Source organism: Erythrolamprus reginae, chromosome 5 (assembly GCF_031021105.1).
Source record: "Erythrolamprus reginae isolate rEryReg1 chromosome 5, rEryReg1.hap1, whole genome shotgun sequence".
Taxonomy (NCBI): Eukaryota; Metazoa; Chordata; class Lepidosauria; order Squamata; family Dipsadidae; genus Erythrolamprus; species Erythrolamprus reginae.
Genome location: NC_091954.1, coordinates 112,011,950 through 112,033,386, shown reverse-complemented (window position 1 = coordinate 112,033,386; position 21,437 = coordinate 112,011,950). Strand labels below are relative to the sequence as shown.

The 21,437-nt window shown below is 41.8% G+C and overlaps 1 protein-coding gene and 2 non-coding genes across 3 annotated transcripts in view; all 3 read right to left on the bottom strand.

The window, feature by feature from the left end:
- Nucleotides 1–21,437, bottom strand: part of CLCN2 (chloride voltage-gated channel 2) — a 129,784-nt gene that overhangs the window by 31,780 nt on the left and 76,567 nt on the right. The window contains 8 exon segments of the mRNA XM_070753740.1: nucleotides 938–1,151; nucleotides 4,038–4,148; nucleotides 5,577–5,646; nucleotides 10,371–10,526; nucleotides 11,661–11,745; nucleotides 13,483–13,584; nucleotides 15,618–15,702; nucleotides 16,506–16,631. Of these exon segments, the coding sequence (XP_070609841.1) occupies nucleotides 938–1,151; nucleotides 4,038–4,148; nucleotides 5,577–5,646; nucleotides 10,371–10,526; nucleotides 11,661–11,745; nucleotides 13,483–13,584; nucleotides 15,618–15,702; nucleotides 16,506–16,631 (949 nt within the window).
- On the bottom strand, nucleotides 19,500–19,618 carry LOC139168707 (5S ribosomal RNA). The gene has a single exon (XR_011559376.1). It is a non-coding gene; the product is annotated as a 5S ribosomal RNA (ribosomal RNA).
- Nucleotides 19,909–20,027, bottom strand: LOC139168703 (5S ribosomal RNA). The gene has a single exon (XR_011559372.1). It is a non-coding gene; the product is annotated as a 5S ribosomal RNA (ribosomal RNA).

The window sequence follows — 21,437 nt, the reverse complement described above, 5'->3', positions numbered from 1 at the left end:
CCCCTCTCCGCAGACTCGGGGCGGCTAACAACAACAATAAAACAGTATATAACAAAATCCAATACTAAAAACAGTTAAAAGCCCATTATATAAAAACCAATCATACATACAGACATACCATGCATAAAATTGTAAAGGCCTAGGGGGAAAGTATATCTCAGTTCCCCCATGCCTGGCGACAGAGGTGGGTTTTAAGCAACTTTCGAAAGGCAAGGAGGGTGGGGGCAATTCTAATCTCTGGGGGGAGTTGGTTCCAGAGGGCCGGGGCCGTCACAGAGAAGGCTCTTCCTCTGGGTCCCGCCAAGCAACATTGTTTGGTTGACGGGACCCGGAGAAGGCCCACTCTGTGGGACCTGACTGGTCGCTGGGATTTGTGCAGCAGAAGGCGGTCTCTGAAGTAATCTGGTCTGGTGCCATGAAGGGCACCGTTCAAGTGAACTGTTGTTTAAGTGAACTGTTAAGTCCTCGACTTACAACCTTACCAGTGTCACTCGCTGGGGTGACAATTTGCTTTGTGTTTCCTGTGCTCTCCTTCCTGGGTCGCCCTCCCGCCTCAGGGTGGGTAGCTAGGCGAACGGGTGCTGCCAGAATGCTGTCAGCGCTGCTTCCACCCACGCCTTCTGCTTGCACCTCAGGTGGCAGGTGACCGCGTGAGGCCTGAAAGCAAGGAGCGCGGACGCAGCAGCAGCAGCAGGGAAAAAAAGGAGAACTGAGCGGAGATCAGTAATCCAGGAAGTGACAGCTGGAGCTGTGCACGCATCTTCATTTCCGCCGGTGGAACTGCGTTCCACCCCGTCCTGCCTGCTGCCCACCCCTGCCTACAAGGTCCCTCCCATCTCTGTTACTCTGTTCCGTTCTATTCAGGGCCTTCTGCTTGCAGCTCCCCGCAGCACCCCAACCCCGAGTACGGATCTCACCCACGTCCACGTCCACTTACTCCTGATGCCCCCAACCCAGCTCTGGCAGGTAGGGCAGCTTCTTGATCCGTATGATGCTGTCGTAGAGGGAAGGCTGCAAACTCTGGGCCACGGCGTTAGCCAGGATCACCGCAATCATCACCGGCAGGATGTGGGAAATCTGGCCGGTCAGCTCGAAGACGATGACGGCGGTGGAGACCGTGTGGGTGACGGCCCCAGAGAGGGCAGCTGCACCTGGGGAGGAAGCAATAGCAATAGCATTTAGACTTATATATACCGCTTCATAGTGTGTTTACAGCCCTCTCTAAGCAGGAATAAGGAATAGCAATAGCATTTAGACTTATATACCACTTTTTACAGCCCTCTCTAAGCAGGAATAAGGAATAGCAATAGCATTTAGACTTATATACCACTTTTTACAGCCCTCTCTAAGCAGGAGTAAGGAATAGCAATAGCATTTAGACTTACATACCACTTTTTACAGCCCTCTCTAAGCAGGAATAAGGAATAGCAATAGCATTTAGACTTATATACCACTTTTTACAGCCCTCTCTAAGCAGGAATAAGGAATAGCAATAGCATTTAGACTTACATACCACTTTTTACAGCCCTCTCTAAGCAGGAGTAAGGAATAGCAATAGCATTTAGACTTATATACCACTTTTTACAGCCCTCTCTAAGCAGGAATAAGGAATAGCAATAGCATTTAGACTTATATACCACTTTTTACAGCCCCCTCTAACAGGAGTAAGGAATAGCAATAGCATTTAGACTTATATACCGCTTTTTACAGCCCTCTCTAAGCAGGAATAAGGAATAGCAATAGCATTTAGACTTACATACCACTTTTTACAGCCCTCTCTAAGCAGGAGTAAGGAATAGCAATAGCATTTAGACTTATCTACCGCTTCATAGTGTGTTTGCAGCCTCTCTAAGCAGGAATAAGGAATAGCAATAGCATTTAGACTTATATACCACTTTTTACAGCCCTCTCTAAGCAGGAGTAAGGAATAGCAATAGCATTTAGACTTACATACCACTTTTTACAGCCCTCTCTAAGCAGGAATAAGGAATAGCAATAGCATTTAGACTTATATACCACTTTTTACAGCCCTCTCTAAGCAGGAATAAGGAATAGCAATAGCATTTAGACTTACATACCACTTTTTACAGCCCTCTCTAAGCAGGAGTAAGGAATAGCAATAGCATTTAGACTTATATACCACTTTTTACAGCCCTCTCTAAGCAGGAATAAGGAATAGCAATAGCATTTAGACTTATATACCACTTTTTACAGCCCCCTCTAACAGGAGTAAGGAATAGCAATAGCATTTAGACTTATATACCGCTTTTTACAGCCCTCTCTAAGCAGGAATAAGGAATAGCAATAGCATTTAGACTTATATACCGCTTTTTACAGCCCTCTCTAACAGGAGTAAGGAATAGCAATAGCATTTAGACTTATATACCGCTTTTTACAGCCCTCTCTAACAGGAGTAAGGAATAGCAATAGCATTTAGACTTATATACCGCTTCATGGTGCTTTACAGCCCTCTGTAAGCAGGAATAACGAATAGCAATAGCATTTAGACTTATATACTGCTTCACGGTGCTTTACAGCCCCCTCTAAACGGGTTTACAGAGAGTCAGCATATTGCCCCCAACAATCTTCTGCCGCATGAGTCCCAGAGACCAGTGAGGTCCCACAGAGTTGGCCTTCTCCAGGTCCCGCCAACTAGACAGTGTCGTTTGGTGGGGCCTTGGGGAAGAACCTTCTCCGTGGGGGCCCCGGCTCTCTGGAACCAGCTCTGCATTGCCCCCACCCTCCCTGCCTTCCGCAAGAATCTTAAGACTCATCTATGCCCCCAGGCTTGGGGTGATTAGATCTTATCTCCTGGCATAAGTATAGCTGAATGTGTATGATTGATTTTAACATATATTGAGGGGTGGTGGTGTTAGATTGTTTGTTTAGTGTAAATGATTGGATTTATCTATTATATTCTGTTGTTCTTATATATATTAATTTGTTTGTTAATTGGATTTGTATACCGCCCCTCTCCGAGGACTCAGGGCCGCTCACAACATATCAAAACAATAAACAATATGCATATCTAAAAACTCCAATTAATATAGCTAAAAAACTTTTAAAACTCTAATAACATTTAAAATCATTCATCCCCATTCACACAGCGAAACACACCACACTCGTCGGGGGCTAGGGTCTAATATGTTGTAAGCTGCCCCAAGTCCTCAGAAAGGGATGGCATATAAATCTAATCTAATCTAATCTGGGGGAAAGATCAAAAGCAATGTGAGAAAATATTATTTCACTGAAAGAGTAGTAGATCCTTGGAACCAACTTCCAGCAGACGTGGTTGGTAAATCCACAGTAACTGAATGTAAAGATGCCTGGGATAAACATAGATCCATTGTAAGATAAAATACAGAAAATAGTATAAGGGCAGACTAGATGGACATGAGGTCTTTTTCTGCCGTCAGACTTCTATGTTTCTAATCTAATCTAATCTAATCTAATCTAATCAATCAATAAATAAATCTGGTCCTCATTTTACCGACCTTGGAAGGATGGAAGGCTGAGTCAATCATTATTGTATACGATATTACTGATATTTTTCCTCTGCTGATAATATATGCACCCCTGTTTTAATAATAAGCTCAAAAACTGCAATTACAGTGTTCCCTCGATTTTCGCGGGTTCAAACTTCGGGGAACGTCTATACCACGGTTTTCAATTAAAAAATACTTCGCAGTTTCCCCCCGTATACCACGGTTTTTCCCGCCCGATGATGTCATATATCATTGCCAAACTTTCGTCTGCCTTTAAAAAACATTTTTTAAAATAAACTTTACTAAATAAACAAATGGTGAGTAATAATCTAAATGGTTGCTAAGGGAATGGGAAATTGCAATTTAGGGGTTTAAAGTGTGAAGGGAAGGCTTGGGATACTGTTCACAGCCAAAAATAGTGTATTTACTTCCGCATCTCTACTTCGCGGAAATTCGACTTTCGCGGGCGGTCTCGGAACACATCCCCCGCGAAAATCGAGGGAACACTGTACAGGTATTTGGAAATTGGAAGGAAATTGGGTTGCCTCTTACCTACCACTGCGTAACCCCCTGGCACAATGCGGTAGATATTGCTGTCGGTGTGAATGCCATCAGGGAACCAAGCTGCCATGCTTTCACCCATCAGCCTCCCAAACGCTGCCCCTGTACAAAGAGAGAGAAAAAAAGAGTAGCAGATGCTGTCAATCTTCTATGTTTCTTAATTACAAAAGAATTAGTAATTAGCAACACTAGTTAAATATGGGGAATTACGAGAATTCAAAGAAATCAAAACAGCAGCTTTGGAAAGCGCTCAAGCAGTAGTGGTATTAGGGTGGAAGGATAGCAATAAATGGACAATCCAGAATTGGTACTGGTACATGGTGGACCACATCCACTTCGAAATTATGGAAATAAGATTAAATAACTTTGATGAAAATAAATTGGAGAAGCTGATGGCACGATGGAATAAGGTGAAAAATTATATCTTAAGTAGAATTTATGACGACAATGTGAAAAATAAATTCCAATCACTTTTTGTATGTAAAGAAATGTAAACCGGAGCTAAGGAAGAAATTGAAACTTATTGCAAATAACTTAACCCCCTAAATGGTGGTGGGGTTTTTAAGGGTGTTGGGCACATTTTCCTTTAAGTATTTCTTTGTTTGTTGCTAAAATTAATTAAAAGATTCAATAATAATAAGAAAAATCTTTTATGTTTCTAATTCCTTTGGTAGAAATCTGATTTTTCATGAATAATTCGGTCCCCATAGGTTTCAGTGAAAACTTGATCATGGCCTCTACCCATTTCTCTAACTGAACTGCTCTACTCTTTTCGCCTTTCTGTTTTTAAGTTAAAGCAAAAATGGTGGAAGGTCTTAAACATAAAAATTATCAGGAAAGACTTCATGAACTCAAATCTGTATAGTCTGGAGGACAGAAGGAAAAGGGGGGGACGTGATTAAAAATGTTTAAATATTTTAATATTTAAATTTAAATACCCATCTTCGAATACAGCTCATCTGTTTGGAACCCATATCGCATCTCAGACATTAACACCCTTGAAAATGTCCAAAGATACTTCACCAGAAGAGCCCTTCACTCCTCCACTCGAAACAGAATACCCTACGAGACTAGACTTTCAATCCTGGGCCTAGAAAGCTTAGAAATAAGACGCCTTCAACAAGATCTAAGTATTGCCCACAAGATCATATGCTGCAACGTCCTGCCTGTTGGCGACTACTTCTGCTTCAACCACAACGACACAAGAGCACACAACAGATTTAAACTTAATATTAACTGCTCCAAACCTGACTGTAAAAAATATGACTTCAGTAACTGAGTTGTCGAAGCGTGGAACTCATTACCGGACTCCATAGTGTCATCCCCAAACCCCCAAAACTTTATCCTTAGATTATCTACGGTTGACCTATCCAGATTCCTACGAGGTCAGTAAGGGGCGAATACAAGTACACTAGAGTGCCTTCCGTCCCCTGTCCTATTGCTCTCCTATATCTCCTATTCCTTTCTTCTATTCCTATATCTCTTCTATTCTTTCATTGAGGGAGAAGAGGGCGCAGGGACTGAACTTACCAATGACAAAGACGGGCATGAACGCCCCGCAAGGCACAGGGATGGTGGTCGCCAAAGCCGACATCCAAAACTGAAGGAAGACAGAAAGACAAATGTTGATTAGCAGGTTGAAGTGATTCTCTATGCTGGTTTCCCTAGTTTGGGGCATTGTTTTTGGAGTCAAAAAATTCAAAACTCAGCAATTGACGAGAAAAATCAGCAGCGTTCATGCCCTTAGCATTCAGGTAGTGCATTACAGCACACACTTCGCACTTGGTGGGAAACGGAATGAGGACACTCATCTCTAACCTTCCCCACAATGCCAGTCGATCATCTCTTGCCCACTGGCACTGCTCGTTGTCTCCCGCTGGCTTCCCGCTACATGATAGTAATGCCAACTTCCCCCACGAACATTCCCTGCGAGAGCTATGTGCCTTGTTACCTTACTTTCCGGATAACCCTCGTAGGAGGCATTCTAGTATCATATTATAGTCCAGTGATAATGAACCTTTTTTGGTTCAGGTACCAAAAGGGTACATAAGAACATAAGAAGAGCCCTGCTGAATTGGGCCAAAGCCCATTGAGTCCAGCATTCTGTGTCCCACAGTGGCCCACTAATTGTCCATGGGGATCTTGAGCAGAAAGAGAAGGCAAAACCCTCCCTTTCCCCCACCCTCCTTGCCTTTCGTAAAGTTCTTAAGACCCATCTCTGCCGTCAGGCATGGGAGAACTGAGACATCTCCCCTGGGCCTATTACTGTTTATACATGGTATGTTTGTGTGTATGTTTGCTTTTAATAATGGGGTATTTAGTGTTTTTTAAATTATTAGATTTGTTCTTACATTGTCTTTGTTATTGTTGTGAGCCGCCCCGAGTCTACGGAGAGGGGCGGCATACAAATCTAATTATTAATAATAATAATAATAATAATAATAATAATAATAATAATAATAATAAAAATAAAATGGTACCCAAGGGAATCCTGCCTGCCTCAACCAACATAGAGGCGGCACATGGACATCCGTTTCAATAACCACCAATACACTTGGCATCCATGAATCTGTCTCATCCTGCCTTGAAGCTATCCAGGCTGACAGCTGTCATGATCTCTTCTGGAAGGGAATTCCATCAACCAAGGACCCTCTAGGTGAAGAAATATTTCCCTTTATTTGTCCTCACTTTCTTACCTATGAGCTTTAGGGAGTGCCCCCTCGTCCTAGTATTGTGTGATAGAAAAAAGAATTTTTCTCTAACCACCTTTTCTATCCCATGCGTGATTTTATACACTTCGATCAAGTCACCCCTTAAACACCATCTTTCACGGCTGGAGAGACCAAGGCGTTGCAACCTGGTTTCATAAGGGAGGGGCTCCATTTCCTTGATCATTCTTGTTGCCCTTTTTTGCACCTTTTCCAGTTCTATTATATCCTTCTTGAGGTGCGGTGTCCACAACTATACACAGTACTCCAAGTGTGGTCTCACCATCGATTTGTACAGAGGCAATACAACACTTGCCCACTTGTTTTCGATTCCCTTCCTTATCATGCCAAGCATGGAATTTGCTTTTTTAACTGCCACTGCGCACTAGGGTGCGTGTGTGATAGTGTGCATGAGCGTGCCCACACCCATAATGCAATGCCCTCCCACCGCACCCATGCACACAACCTCTACACAGCCCCCCCATGCATGCACACAACTCCCTCTATGCTGCCCCCTCCCGCGCACATACACACAGGCCTCACTGATTCCTCTGGACTTCTGATAGGCCCACCGGGCTGTTTTTTGCTGTCCCCAAGGTTCAGGAGGCTTTCCTGAAGCCTGGAGAGAGTGAAAATGGCCGAAAAGAAGACCAAAAATCAGCTGGCCAGCACACACACAACTACATAGCCAAGAAGGCTTCAAGAGTTGTAAACCTAATCTTACGTAGCTTCTGCTCTGGCAATCTCTCATTACTTACCAGAGCTTATAAAACTTTTGCCAGACCCATCCTCGAATACAGCTCATCTGTTTGGAACCCATATCGCATCTCAGACATTAACACCCTTGAAAATGTCCAGAGATACTTCACCAGAAGAGCCCTTCACTCCTCCACTCAAAATAGAATACCTTACGAGACTAGACTTTCAATCCTGGGCCTAGAAAGCTTAGAACTAAGACGCCTTAAACATGATCTAAGTATTACCCACAAGATCATATGCTGCAACGTCCTGCCTGTCGGCGAATACTTCAGCTTCAACCACAACAACACAAGAGCACACAACAGATTTAAACTTAATATTAACAGCTCGAAACCTGACTGTAAAAAATATGACTTCAGTAACCGAGTTGTCGAAGCGTGGAACTCATTACCGGACTCCATAGTGTCATCCCCAAACCCCCAACACTTTACCCTTAGATTATCTATGGTTGACCTATTCCAATTCCTAAGAGGTCAGTAAGGGGCGAGTACAAGTGCACTAGAGTGCCTTCCATCCCCTGTCCTATTGCTCTCCTATATCTCCTATTCCTTTCTTCTATTCCTATATCTCTTCTTCTATTATTTCATTGATATGTTCTATTCCTATATCTTCTCTTCTATTCTTTCTTAGATATATTTTACTATGAGTATATCCTCTATAACCTTCATTGTCTATTTTACTATGTGTATACACATTAAAACCCTCATTGTGTATTGGACAAAATCAATCAATCAATAAAAAATAAATATGCCTTACGTGCCCTCAGATATCGCTATCTATAGGTTTCCATCACTGTTATAGTCTACTGCAATTGAAGTGAACGATGAAATCCATCCAAATTTGATAAAGATTTCGGTCTCAGACTTCTCATTATTTTAACTTTGTCATCATTTATCTTAACGGGGCAATTGAAGAGGCTTTGTTAATCCCCATCTCGTGATCTGGGATTAATTGAAGAGCTCTTGGCTTCATTCCTCCGTTCTATTTGTCTTCCAGCGATCAAACCTGACTGCGACATTAATTTTAATTTATCCGTCTCCTTCCTTCCCTCCCTCCAGATGCTTTCCTGCCTTCTGAAATCATTTTAGGCCACTTCAATCATTACAACTACTTATTCTGGGGTTTTTTCCACCCCTCACTGACATGCTACTTACAAGACTGTTTTTTCTATCTCTCCCACTCCCTACAAAATCCTAGTTCTATAAAAGCTATGGGGAAAGATCAGAAGCAATGTGAGAAAATATTACTTGACTGAAAGAGTAGTAGATGCTTGGAACAAACGTCCAGCAGACGTGGTTGGTAAATCCACAGGAACTGAATTTAAACATGCCTGGGATAAACATAGATCCATCCTAAGATAAAATACAGGAAATAGTATAAGGGCAGACTAGATGGACCAGGAGGTCTTTTTCTGCCGTCAATCTTCTATGTTTCTAAAGTGAAGTCAGATATTGAAAACAGCAAAACAAGCTCCCCTTCTATTTGAGGATTAATTTCCAATTGGAGAGACTCCTTGACTTGCGATCACAATTGGATCAAAATTTCTGTGGCTGCGCGAGATAATTAGGGCCAGTAGGGGGAGGAGGGTACAGATCTCCATGGGCCGCTCGTTCCAGAGAACCGGAGCCACCATTGAGAAGTCCCTTCCCCGTGGCCCCCGCCAGTTGGCATTGCTTGGTTGACGGGACCTGGAAAAGGCCAGCCCCCTGGGCCTTTATCGTTTGTTGGGAGGTATACGGTAGGAGGCAGTTCTGAAGATAGTCAGGCCCTAAGCCAGTGATGGTGAACCTTTTTCCCCTTGGGTGCCGAAAAACCATGCACACACACTATTGCGCATGCTTGAGTGCTCACATCCATGATTGAATGCCTGGGGAGGGCAATAACAGCTTCCCCCATCCCCTGGAGGCTCTCTGAAGGACAGAAATGGACTGTTTCCCAACTTTTGGTGGGCCTAGTAGACTCGTGTTTCACCCTCCCCAGGCTCCAAAGGTTTCCCTGAAGCTGGGGGAGGGTAAAAATGCCCCCCACCAAGGCTCTCTGGAAGCCAAAAACACCCTCCCAAAGCTTCTGTGTGAACCAAAAAATTATCTATCTATCTGTCTTTCTGTCTGTCTACCTACCTACCTACCTATCAATCATCTATCTATCTACCTGCCTACCTACCTACCTATCATCCATCCATCCATCCACCCACCTACCTACCTACCTACCTATCAATCATCTACCTACCTACCTATCAGTCATCTATCTATCTATCTATCTATCTATCTATCTATCTATCTATCTATCTACCTACCTATCATCCATCCATCCATCCATCCACCCACCCACCCACCCACAATAGCTCACCCACAATAGCTCACACAGCTGTGTTCTGCATTAGGTGAAGCCTTTGAATGCTTTTGTTTGGGGGGGGGCTATGTTGGTTACCCATAATTGGGTAATGAGACATCTGCAACCAAGCTCGGAGAGCACCAAGAATTCCACATTACCAACAGATTTTGGAAATTAGACGCTCGTATTCCCAGATGCCACTCCTATCAGCCTGGATAGCTTCAAGGCAGGATTAGACAGATTCATGGATGCCAAGTGTATCGGTGGTTATTGAAACAGATGTCCATGTGCCGCCTCTATGTTGGTTGAGGCAGGCAGGGTTCCCTTGGGTCCCATTTGTTGGGGGTCAGGGGAAAGGGAGGGTCTTGCCTTCTCTTTCTGCTCAAGATCCCCATGGACAATTGGTGGGCCACTGTGTGACACAGAATGCTGGACTCGATGAGCTTTGGCCCGATTCAGCAGGGCTCTTCTTAGGTTCAGAGAGAGACAGGGTTATTCGGAGCTGTCCAAAGCCACAACGCACCTTCATAAGGATGAAAACCACCAAGGTGACAAAGACATTGGCCCGGGGATGTTTCCAGGCTTCCGAAACGCCACCGAACTCGAATTCTTCCGCCAAGCCCTGCTTGGCCCACGTGCGATTATCAAACAAGGTAACCAGGGTTTCCTTCTGGGTGAGCTGAAAGGGAAAAGGTAGAAGGTTTAGGGCACAATAACTGTCGAGAGCTTGGTGCTGATTTCTCCTGGGGTCTACGATTCGAAGCAGCCAGAACTTTGGCTTTGATTTCAAGAAAATTAATCAGTAGAATGATGTTAGTACTATGTACATAACTGTTTGGATTTGGCAATATATAAACAAACTATCAATGTATATTTAAATGAATTATTATAACACTATAGCTCTCTCTCTCTCTCATCACTCTCTCCAATTAATCTGCTAGTTTGTCTATATTATTATTATTATTATTATTATTATTATTATTATTATTTAGATTTGTATGCCGCCCCTCTCTGTAGACTATATGACTATGCTGTAGAACTGTGTGTTCAATTGGTGGTTAATGTATTTTGTAAGTAAGGCTTATAGTTTTGTATATTGTATTGTGTTGAGAGAGGCTTATAACGTTGTATATGTATTGAGAGTATTGACTGATGTTAAGTTTCTTCTCTGCTTGATTAATTTCCATCCATTATTGCTTTGGAGAATAGGTTGACTCCTTCTTCTTTGTGGCAATCCCTGAGATATTGGAAGACTGCTATCATGTCTCCCCCAGTGGTCCTTCTCTTCTTTAAACTAGCCATGCCCAATTCCTGCAACCGTTCTTCATATGTTTTAACCTCCAGTCCCCTAACCATCTTTGGTGATCTTCTCTGCACTCCTTCTAGGGTCTCAATATCCTTTTTGCATCGTGGCAACCAGAACTGAATGCAGGATTCCAAGTGTGGCCTTACCAAGACCTTATAAAGTGGTATTAACACTTCATGTGATCTTGATTCTCTCCCTCTGTTAATGCAGCCTAGAACTGTGTTGGCTTTTTTTGGCAGCTGCTGCACACTGCTAGCTCATATTTAAGTGGTTGTCCACTAGGACTCCAAGACCCCTCTCACAGTTACTACTCTTGAGCAATCTATCACATATACTGTACCTGTGCATTTTGTTTCCCTTGCCTAAATGTACAACCTTACTTTTTTCGCCATTGAATTCCATTCTGTTAGTTACCACCCAATGTTTAAATCTCTCAAGATTGCATAAAGCCATATTGGAAAGTCTAGTTATTTTTGGGTGGTGGTGGTGGGTGGGTTCAAAACTTACCTGGCCTGCCATGAATTGCCCGAAACCAGGTGGGAAGGTCAACGTTGCTATGAGGAAGGTGACAAGAGCCGGAAACAACAAGCGCCTAACAAGATCACAAGAAAATAACACAGGGTTACATGGAAGCACATCACAACTTTGCTTCCTGCTTCTTCAGCTGCAAATCCTAGCGCCCTCCAGTGGAGCTGAGTGTGCACTTCAGAGTTGGTGGGGGGTTATTTATTTATTTATTTGTTTGTTTGTTTGTTTATTTATTTATTTATTTAGTTAGTCCAATACACAATGTTTTAATGGGCATATATCTATATACACACAGTAAAATACATGATGAAGGTTATAGAGGAGATACTCATAGTAAAATACAGTAATACCTCGTCTTACGAACCTAATTGGTTCCGGAAGGAGGTTCGTAAGGCGAAAAGTTCGTAACTCGAAACAATGTTTCCCATTGGAAACAATGTAAAAGCGATTAATTTGTGCAAGGGCGGGGAAAATCCCAAAATGGCGCTCTGCTGGGCGCCGCCGCCCAGCTGTCACCTTTTAAAACAGCTGGGGGGCTTCTCGAGAAGCCCCCCGGCTGTTTTAGAATGCCGAGAAGCCCCCCGGCTGTTTTAGCAGGTGACAGCCAGGTGGCGGTGCCTAGTGGAGCGCCATTTTGCGATCTGCCGTGGGTTCGTAAGGCGAAAAAAGTTCATAAGAAGAGGCAAAAATTTTCTGAACCCTGGGTTCGTATCTCGAAGTGTTCGTATCACGAGGGGTTCGTATCATGAGGTACCACTGTATATCTAAGAAATAACAGAAAAGAAGGAATAGGAATAGAACATATCAATGAAAGATTAGAAGAAGAGATATAGGAATAGAAGAAAGGTATAGGCCAGAGGCGGTGGGCAACAGTGCAGGGTGAAATGCTCCAGATTCGCTCGTGCCTATTGGTCACCAGAAAGCTGGTCACGAAGGGTTCATTCATTCATTCATTCATTCATTCATTCATTCATTCATTCATTCGACTTCTATGCCGCCCTTCTCGAAGCAACTCAGGGCAATGTACAACACAATGAAAACAGTATGTAATATAATCACTGCAGTAAGAATCTCAATTGCACAATAGTGGAAAAAAGAACAGACCTCATCTGAAACTCTAATCATGGAAAAAATTTGCAAATGCGCAGAAATGGACCAAATGATGAATGCAATTAAAGGAAGAAAAAATAAAGAAACCAAAGAGACATAGCAAAAAGGGCATGAACGGGTCCGTAAAAAAACCCAAATGTGACAATACAAAGTATCAGTGTACACAAACAAATAAAAATCAAATATAAAAATACAAAAATACATAGACTAATGAAATAATTATATCTGTTGAATTGTTACCCTTTATAGAAGCAAAAATATCTAAGCTTGGTTCTCGTATGTGAATGTATATAGGTTAGTATAATATTAAGAAAAAGAAACATAAGGTGCAACAGAAATGGGGTATGATCTGTTCTACAATGTACATGTGCCTATACAAAAGCCAACTACTGTATTCTATACAAAAATAGAGTTAAAAAAACCCTATATGCTGCCCCTCTCTGAAGATTTGGGGTGACTTACAACATATATAAAACAATAGAAAACATCCTAAGTCCCAAAAGCTAAAAAAAACCCCATGTAACTGAACTAAAACTTTTAAAAGAAAACAGGCAGCCGTAATCGTACCAATCATCAACTATCAAACCAACCATCAAGCAGAGCAGAGTGTCAAGCTCAATGGCCTCAGGGTTGAGACCCCCACCCCCCACCCCCGCACTGACCCCCAAACCGGGGTCTCTGCACTCCTTACTTTTTCATCAGGAAGCGGTTGATGGTTTTCTGTTTACGCATGAATTGCACGATCTTGCGATTGAAGTAGACAAAGAGGGCTCCCCCGAAGCCACTGGCGATCCTAAAAGAAAGGAAAGAGGGGTTAGTAGGGGAGGGGAGGAGGATCGCTAGTTTGGGAAGAGGAGGGGAGGGTCCACCTGTTGCGGGAGAGTTTTGTACCCATGGAAGGTGATCCCACCACCAAGCCACAGTTCACAACTATACCTAATTGAAGTCTTCAATGAAAGAGTTTCTTGTAAAAATATATTTTACTTTATTTATTTATTTAATTAATTTTATGTATGTATGTATTTATTTATTTATTTATTCATTCATTCATTTAATTTTATTTATTTATTTATTTATTCATTCTATTTATTTATTTATTTATTTTATTTATTTATTTATTTAATTTATTTAGTCCAATACAAATTGAAAGTTAAAGAGAATAAAAACATGTAGTAGTAAATATCAGGGAAAGGATAGAAGAAAAAATATGAGAATAGAATACGTCAATGAAGAATAGAGGAAAGGATATATGAATGGGAGAAAAGATATATAAAATATAGAAGGGGCAATTGGACAGGGGACGGAAGGCACACTGGTGCACTTATGGCTCGCCCCTTACTGACCTCTAAGGAACCTGGTGAGGTCAATCGTGGATAGACTAAGGGAAAAATGTTGGGGGTTGGGGGTTGACACCACGGAGTCCAGTAATGAGTTTTCTTCTTAGCAAAATACTTCTCTAAATAAACTACCACAAACTATCATACACTACTATTACTTCCACCACTGCAACCGCGCACAAACCACTAAACACTAAAACAATAGAACAAACCACTCACTACAAACCACCCAGCACAAACCACATATCGCAAACCACGCCCATAAAATGGTGTTACTCCTTATATATCAGTTACAGCCAATCAGGTTGCAGCACAGTTAGCAAACCATGATTACATACTGATCATGGCTTACATCAGCCTTTCCTACGGTTACAAACCATTTTCTTGCATTGTAATAACTTTTTATTAAGTCTGCACTTCTATTTCTACTAGTTTTTCTCATCATTCCTATCATCCTTTTCCTCCCATTTAGGACTGTATGACTGTAACTTGTTGCTTGTATCCTAAGATTTTTATTAATATTGATTGTTTCTTCATTGCTTATTTGACCCCTATGACAATCATTAAGTGCTGTACCACATGCATTCTTGACAAATGTATATTTTTCTTTTATGTACGCTGAGAGCATAGGCACCAAGACAAATTCCTTGTGTGTCCAATCACACTTGGCCAATAAAGAATTCTATTCTATTCTATTCTATTCTATTCTATTCTGTTCTGTTCTGTTCTATTCTAATTCTATTCCATTCCATTCTATTCTAGAAAAGGCTGTCCCCCCCCAATATAGTTCATTTAGTGACCGTTTGAAGTTACAACGGAACTGAAAAAAGTATTGTATTGTATTGTATTGTATTGTATTGTTAGTTATCTATCTATCATCTATCTATCTATCTATCTATCTATCTATCTATCTATCTATCTATCTATCATCTATCTATCTATCTATCTATCTATCTATCTATCTATCTATCATCTATCTATCTATCTATCTATCTATCTATCTATCTATCTATCTATTTATTTATTAATTAGATTAGATTTGTATGCCGCCCCTTTCCGTAGACTCGGGGTGGCTCACAACACAATAAAAACAGTTTATAACAAATCTAATAATTTACAATTTAAAATATTTAAAAAACCCATTATTAAACAGACATACACACAAGCATACCATAGATAGATAAATTGTATAGGCCCGGGGGAGATATCTCAGTTCCCCCATGCCTGACGACAAAGGTGGGTTTTAAGGAGTTTGAGAAAGGCAAGGAGGGTAGGGGCAGTTCTAATCTCTGGGGGGAGCTGGTTCCAGAGAGTCGAGGCCGCCACAGAGAAGGCTCTGTGTATTGTATTGTATTGTATGCTATGCTTTGCTATGCTATGCTATGCTATACTATTCTATTCTAATATTATCTCAAGAAATAAACTTATATCTGACACCACCCACATCCAAAGGCAAGGGGGCCCCACCACAAAAGCGAGCGAGACTCACCCGATCACTGCAAAAGCCGGCAGCTCCTGCAGGTCGAAGGGAAAGTCGAGCCGGAAGCGGGTTTTGAAAAGTGCCGTGATGGTTTCTGAAGGAAAGAGAACAAGCTGCAGTAAGACACGTGTTAGCATTCAAAACTGGGCTTATAACCAATGTTAGAATCCTAAACTTAGAAGCAGAGTACTGTATATAAAGGGGGTGGACAAAAAAATGGAAACACTTGACATTTTGGCATCATAATGCTTGAACATGTTCAAATCAATCCAAACTTGACATATTTTAATGTTTTTTTTTAATTCTGTTATTTAATATGTTATTTTAAACTACCTTTTTTTAAAACAGAAATTTAAGGACATGGGTTATAACCTTCTAGAAATGGCAGACCTCTCAGACTTTCAAAGAGGCCAAATTTTTGGTGCTCGAATGGCAGGCGCTAGTGTAACAGAAAGTGCCCGAATGTTTGGCATTTCAAGAGGTCATGTCTCAAAAGTCATGACTGCTTTTGAAAGAGAAGGGAAAACGTCCTCAGCCAAGCACAGGTCTGGTCGAAAGTTGAAGTTGTCTGAGAGAGACCGTCGGACTCTAAAGCGAATTGTTAGAGCGGATCGCAAGACCGCAGCTCCTAAAATCACTGCAGATCTCAATGGACACGTACAGCACCCAGTGTCCACAAAAACTGTTTGAAGGGAGCTTCACAAATCTGGATTCCAAGAGCTGCAAAGTATTTCCATTTTTGTGTCCACCCCCTGTATGTGGCAGTGGTGGTTGTTCAGCCAATAACCCAGACTAATAAAAGTAGAGCATAAATATTATTTACAATGTATACAATAGAAAAATCAATTGGTACCGGTAGTAAAAAAAAACACATTGGACTTCGCCACTGTACGGTACCTTCATCTTTGTTCCACACCGCAAGCACCCGGAAAATGAATGCGCTGAAGGTGGCCGCGAAGAAACCACGCCAATAGTTGCGGACCGCAAAGAACGTGGAAGTGACTTCGATGCTGAAAAGGACGCCTAATGGACGAGAGAGAAAAAGACAAAAAAACCCAGGGAAATTATTACAGTAATACCTCGTCTTACGAACTTAATTGGTTCCGGAAGTAGGTTCGTAAGGCGAAAAGTTCGTAAGACGAAACATTGTTTCCCATAGGAAACAATGTAAAAGTGATTAATGCGTGCAAAGGGGGAAAAAAATCGCAAAATGGTGTTCCGCTGGGCGCCGCTGCCCGGCTGTCACCTTTTAAAACAGCTGGGGGCTTCTCGGCGTTCTCCCGAACCCGAACGTGGCCTCCAGGAAGGACGTCTTCGTGATGTCAAAGCTCTGCCCATGGAATTCCCTATTGGGATTCCCCACCTCCTTTTCAGCCTCCAGATCGGCCGAAAACGCTGCCGCCAATCACAAACACGGCGCTCTGCCAGGCGCCGCCGCCCGGCTATAACCTTCTGAAACAGCCGGATGCTTCTCGGCGGCCTCCGGAACCCGAACCTGAACTTCCGGGTTTGGTGTTCGGGAGAACGCCGAGAAGCCCCCCGGCTGTTTCAGAAGGTGACAGCCGGGTGGCGGCGCCCAGCAGAGCGCCATTTTGCGATCTGCGGTGGGTTCGTAAGCCAAAAAAAATTCGTAAGAAGAGGCAAAAAATTCCCGAACCCCGGGTTCTTATCATGAGGAGTTCGTATCACGAGGGGTTCATATCACGAGGTACCACTGTATTATGTATTATTATTTATTAGATTTCTAGGCTGCCCTTCTCATACAACTCAGAGCAGTGAAATTGCTGAAGGCATCTCAATTCATCTTCGTTTGTCAACTCTGAACCTGTGCTAGCAAAAACTTCAGAAGAGAAGGATTTAGAAAGAAACGACGAAAGAAAGAAAAGAAACTGCGCCCCCTATAGTCTGAGCTAAGCATAGTACACGAAATTGTCAGCTACAATGTCCTACATGTCAACGACTTATTCAGTTTCAGCCCCAATAATACTCAGGCAAACAATAAATACAAACTGAAGGTAAACCGCTCCAAACTCGATTGCAGAAAATACGACTTCAGCAACAGAGTGTTCAACACTGTGAAAATAATTGCTGACCCTCACTTCCTGGACACAAACTGTTTCAACTTCTTCCCACAAAACAACACTATAGAGCACTGCACAACAGAAAAAGAACAGTTTTTTCCTGAACGCCATCACTCTGCTAAACCAATAATTCCCTCAACACTGTCAAACTATCCACTAAGGCTGTGTTAGTATTACTATTAGTCTTCTCATCGTTCCTTTCAGCCATCTCCTCCCACTTAGGACTGAATGACTGTAATCTGTCGCTTGCATCCTTACAATTTGTATTAATATTGATTATTTCCTGATTAGTTATTTGCACCCTATGACAACCATTAAGTGTTATACCCGATGATTCTTGACAAATGCATCTTTTCTTCTATGTACACTGAGAGTATATGCACCAAGACAAATTCCTTGTGTGTCTAATTACACTTGGCCAATAAAGAATTCTATTCTATTCTCTATTCTATTCTATTCTATCCGTTCACATTCCATTTCATCCCATTCCATTGTACTCCATTCAGTTCCATTCTATAATCTATTCGATTCCATTCTATTCTATTCTATCCCATCCTCTATTCTATTCTATACTATACTTTCCTACCCTATTCTCTATTCTTCTATTCTATTCTATATTCTACTCTATTCTATCCCATCCCATCCTCTATTCTATTCTATTCTATTTTATTCTATACTATTCTTTCCCATCCTATTCTCTATTCTTCTATTCTATTCTATATTCTACTCTATTCTATCCTATCCTATTCTCTATTCTATTCTATCCCATCTCATCCTATATTCTATTTTATTCTATTCTATACTTTCCTATCCTATTCTCTATTCTATTCTATCCTATCCTATTCTTCTATTCTATTCTGTCTCATCCCATCCCATCCTCTATTCTATTCTATTCTATTCTATACTATTCTTTCCCATCCTATTCTCTATTCTTCTATTCTGTTCTATATTCTACTCTATTCTATCCTATCCTATTCTCTATTCTATTCTATCCCATCTCATCCTATATTCTATTTTATTCTATTCTATACTTTCCTATCCTATTCTCTATTCTATCCTATCCTATCCTTCTATTCTATTCTGTCTCATCCCATCCCATCCTCTATTCTATCGCCTATTCTATGAATTAATTCCAAGGCCAAAGGTTCGTCTTCATGGGATGCATTGGCCTCAAGACAACCATCGAGTGACAGAATGGAACTGTCTGTGTTGAGGTCAGAGAAAGGGAAATGGACCCACTACTAGAACCTGCGTGAGAAACCACAAAATATATTTATTTATTTTATTTATTTATTGGATTTGTATGCCGCCCCTCTCCAGAGACTCGGGGCGGCTAACAGCGACAATAAAACAGTGTACAATAGTAATTTGGTATTGATGATTAAAAATCAATTAATATAAAAACCAAACATACATACATACATACCATGCATAGAATTGTAAAGGCCTAGGGGGAAAGAGGATCTCAATTCCCCCATGCCTGGTGGCAGAGGTGGGTTTTAAGTTGTTTACGAAAGGCAAGGAGGGTGGGGGCCGTTTTAATCTCTGGGGGGAGTTGGTTCCAGAGGGCTGGGGCCGCCACAGAGAAGGCTCTTCCCCTGGGTCCCGCCAGGCGACATTGCTTAGTTGATGGGACCCGGAGAAGATCCACTCTGTGGGACCTAACTGGTCGCTGGGATTCATATATATCCTTACTACTGAAGATGGTTGCAAAAGGGGAAAAAAGGAAAGGGAAAAAAAAACAGAGAATGGGAAAAGCAGCGTTGCCTTCTGTTGGCAGCGGCAGCAAAAGTCTTCAAAGGGGGGCAAAAGCCTACAGCACCCGGTATTCCCAGGCGGTCTCCCATCCAAGTACTAACCAGGCCTGACCCTGCTTAGCTTCCGAGATCAGACGGGATCGGGCGCGTTCAGGGTAGTGTGGCCGTAGACATTTCAATGGCTGTTTGCTGGTGCTTTAAAGCTGGTCCTCAATACATTGCACACCAATCAGCAACACTAGAAAATGGACCCATCGTCCCTCACCGCCTCCCCACCCCTTGCTTCTGTACTTCTGCGCTGCCCCTTCAAAAACCAGCAAGCGGATGCAAAAAGATCACACACGCTCCTAAAAAAATAGAGTTGCAATTCCTGCATGCGCTGCAATTTGCAGGGAAAGAGGAAGAGAGGCTGCACCGGGAGGGAAAAGTTTCTTCTTTTTTTTAGGTTAAAAAAAAATAAAAAGCCTACAGCACCCGGTATTCCCAGGCGGTCTCCCATCCAAGTACTAACCAGGCCTGACCCTGCTTAGCTTCCGAGATCAGACGGGATCGGGCGCGTTCAGGGTAGTATGGCCGTAGACACTTGAAGGCCTGTTTGCTGCCGCTCTTAAGATGGCGCTTGTGCTTGCCCTCAATAATTACCTCAGCTATGAGAGGGACTGTAATCTAGATTAGATTAGGGGGCCTTCAAATGTGCCAACTTTAAATCTTGCGGACTTCAATCCCTCATTGTGGGACTCCCACAATTCTCTTTGCTGTCTGGAGAATTGTGGGGATTGAAGTCCACAAGTATTAATGTTGGCAAGATTGAAGACCTCTGATAGAACAGAATAGAACACGACAGAATGGAATGGAACGGAACAGGATGGGAATGTATGGAATACAATGGAATGGAATGGAATATGGGATGGCACTGAATGGAGTACAATGGGATGGGATGGGATGGGATGAAATGGAATGGGAACGGATAGAGTAGAATAGAAGAGAATAGAATAGAATAGAATAGGGAATGGAATGGGAACAGATAGAATAGAACAGAATAGGGAATGGAATGGGAATGGATAGAATAGAATAGAATGGAATGGAATAGAATATGGAATGGAACTGAATGGAGTACAATGGAATGGGATGAAATGGAATGCAAACGGATAGAATAGAATAGAATTGAATAGAATGAAATGGAATAGAACGGAAAGGAACCGAATAGAATTCTTTATTGGCTAAGTGTGATTGGACACACAAGGAATTTGCCTTTGGTGCATGAGATATCTGAGACATCTCCCCTTGCCTATGTAGTTTTATGTATGGTATGTTGTATGTATGATTTTTAAACAATGGGGTTTTTAGACTTTTAATGTTAGATTCATTATTATAGACTTTTAATATTAGATTTGTCATTGTATACTGTTTTTATCACTGTTGTGAGCCGCCCCGAGTCTGCGGAGAGGGGCAGCATACAAATCTAATAAATAAATTATATATATATGCTCCCAGTGTACATAAAAGAAAAGATGCATTTGTCAAGGAAAAAAATCAATATTGATAAATAAATAAATGTAAGGGGTGGTGGAAGGAGGAATGGGCATGGACACCCCGCACGCATGCTCATCCACACCCAAACCCCCTTTTGGCACGCGAACCAAAAAAGGTTCGCCAACACTGATGTAAGGTGTGCCTTGTATTGATATAAAACTGTGACAAATGCATCTTTTTCTTTTATGTACGCTGAGAGCATCTGCACCGAAGACAAATTCCTTGTGTGTCCAATCACACTTGGCCAATAAAATTCTATTCTATTCTATTCTATTCCATTCCATTCCATTCTATTCCATTCCATTCTTAATTCTGTTCTACTCTATTCTATTCTATTCTATTCTAATTTCTATCCTATTATTTCTTATTCTATTCTATTTTCTATTCTATTCTATTCTATTCCATTATTATTTCTATTCTATTCTGTTTTCTTTTCTCTATTCTGTGCTATTCTATTC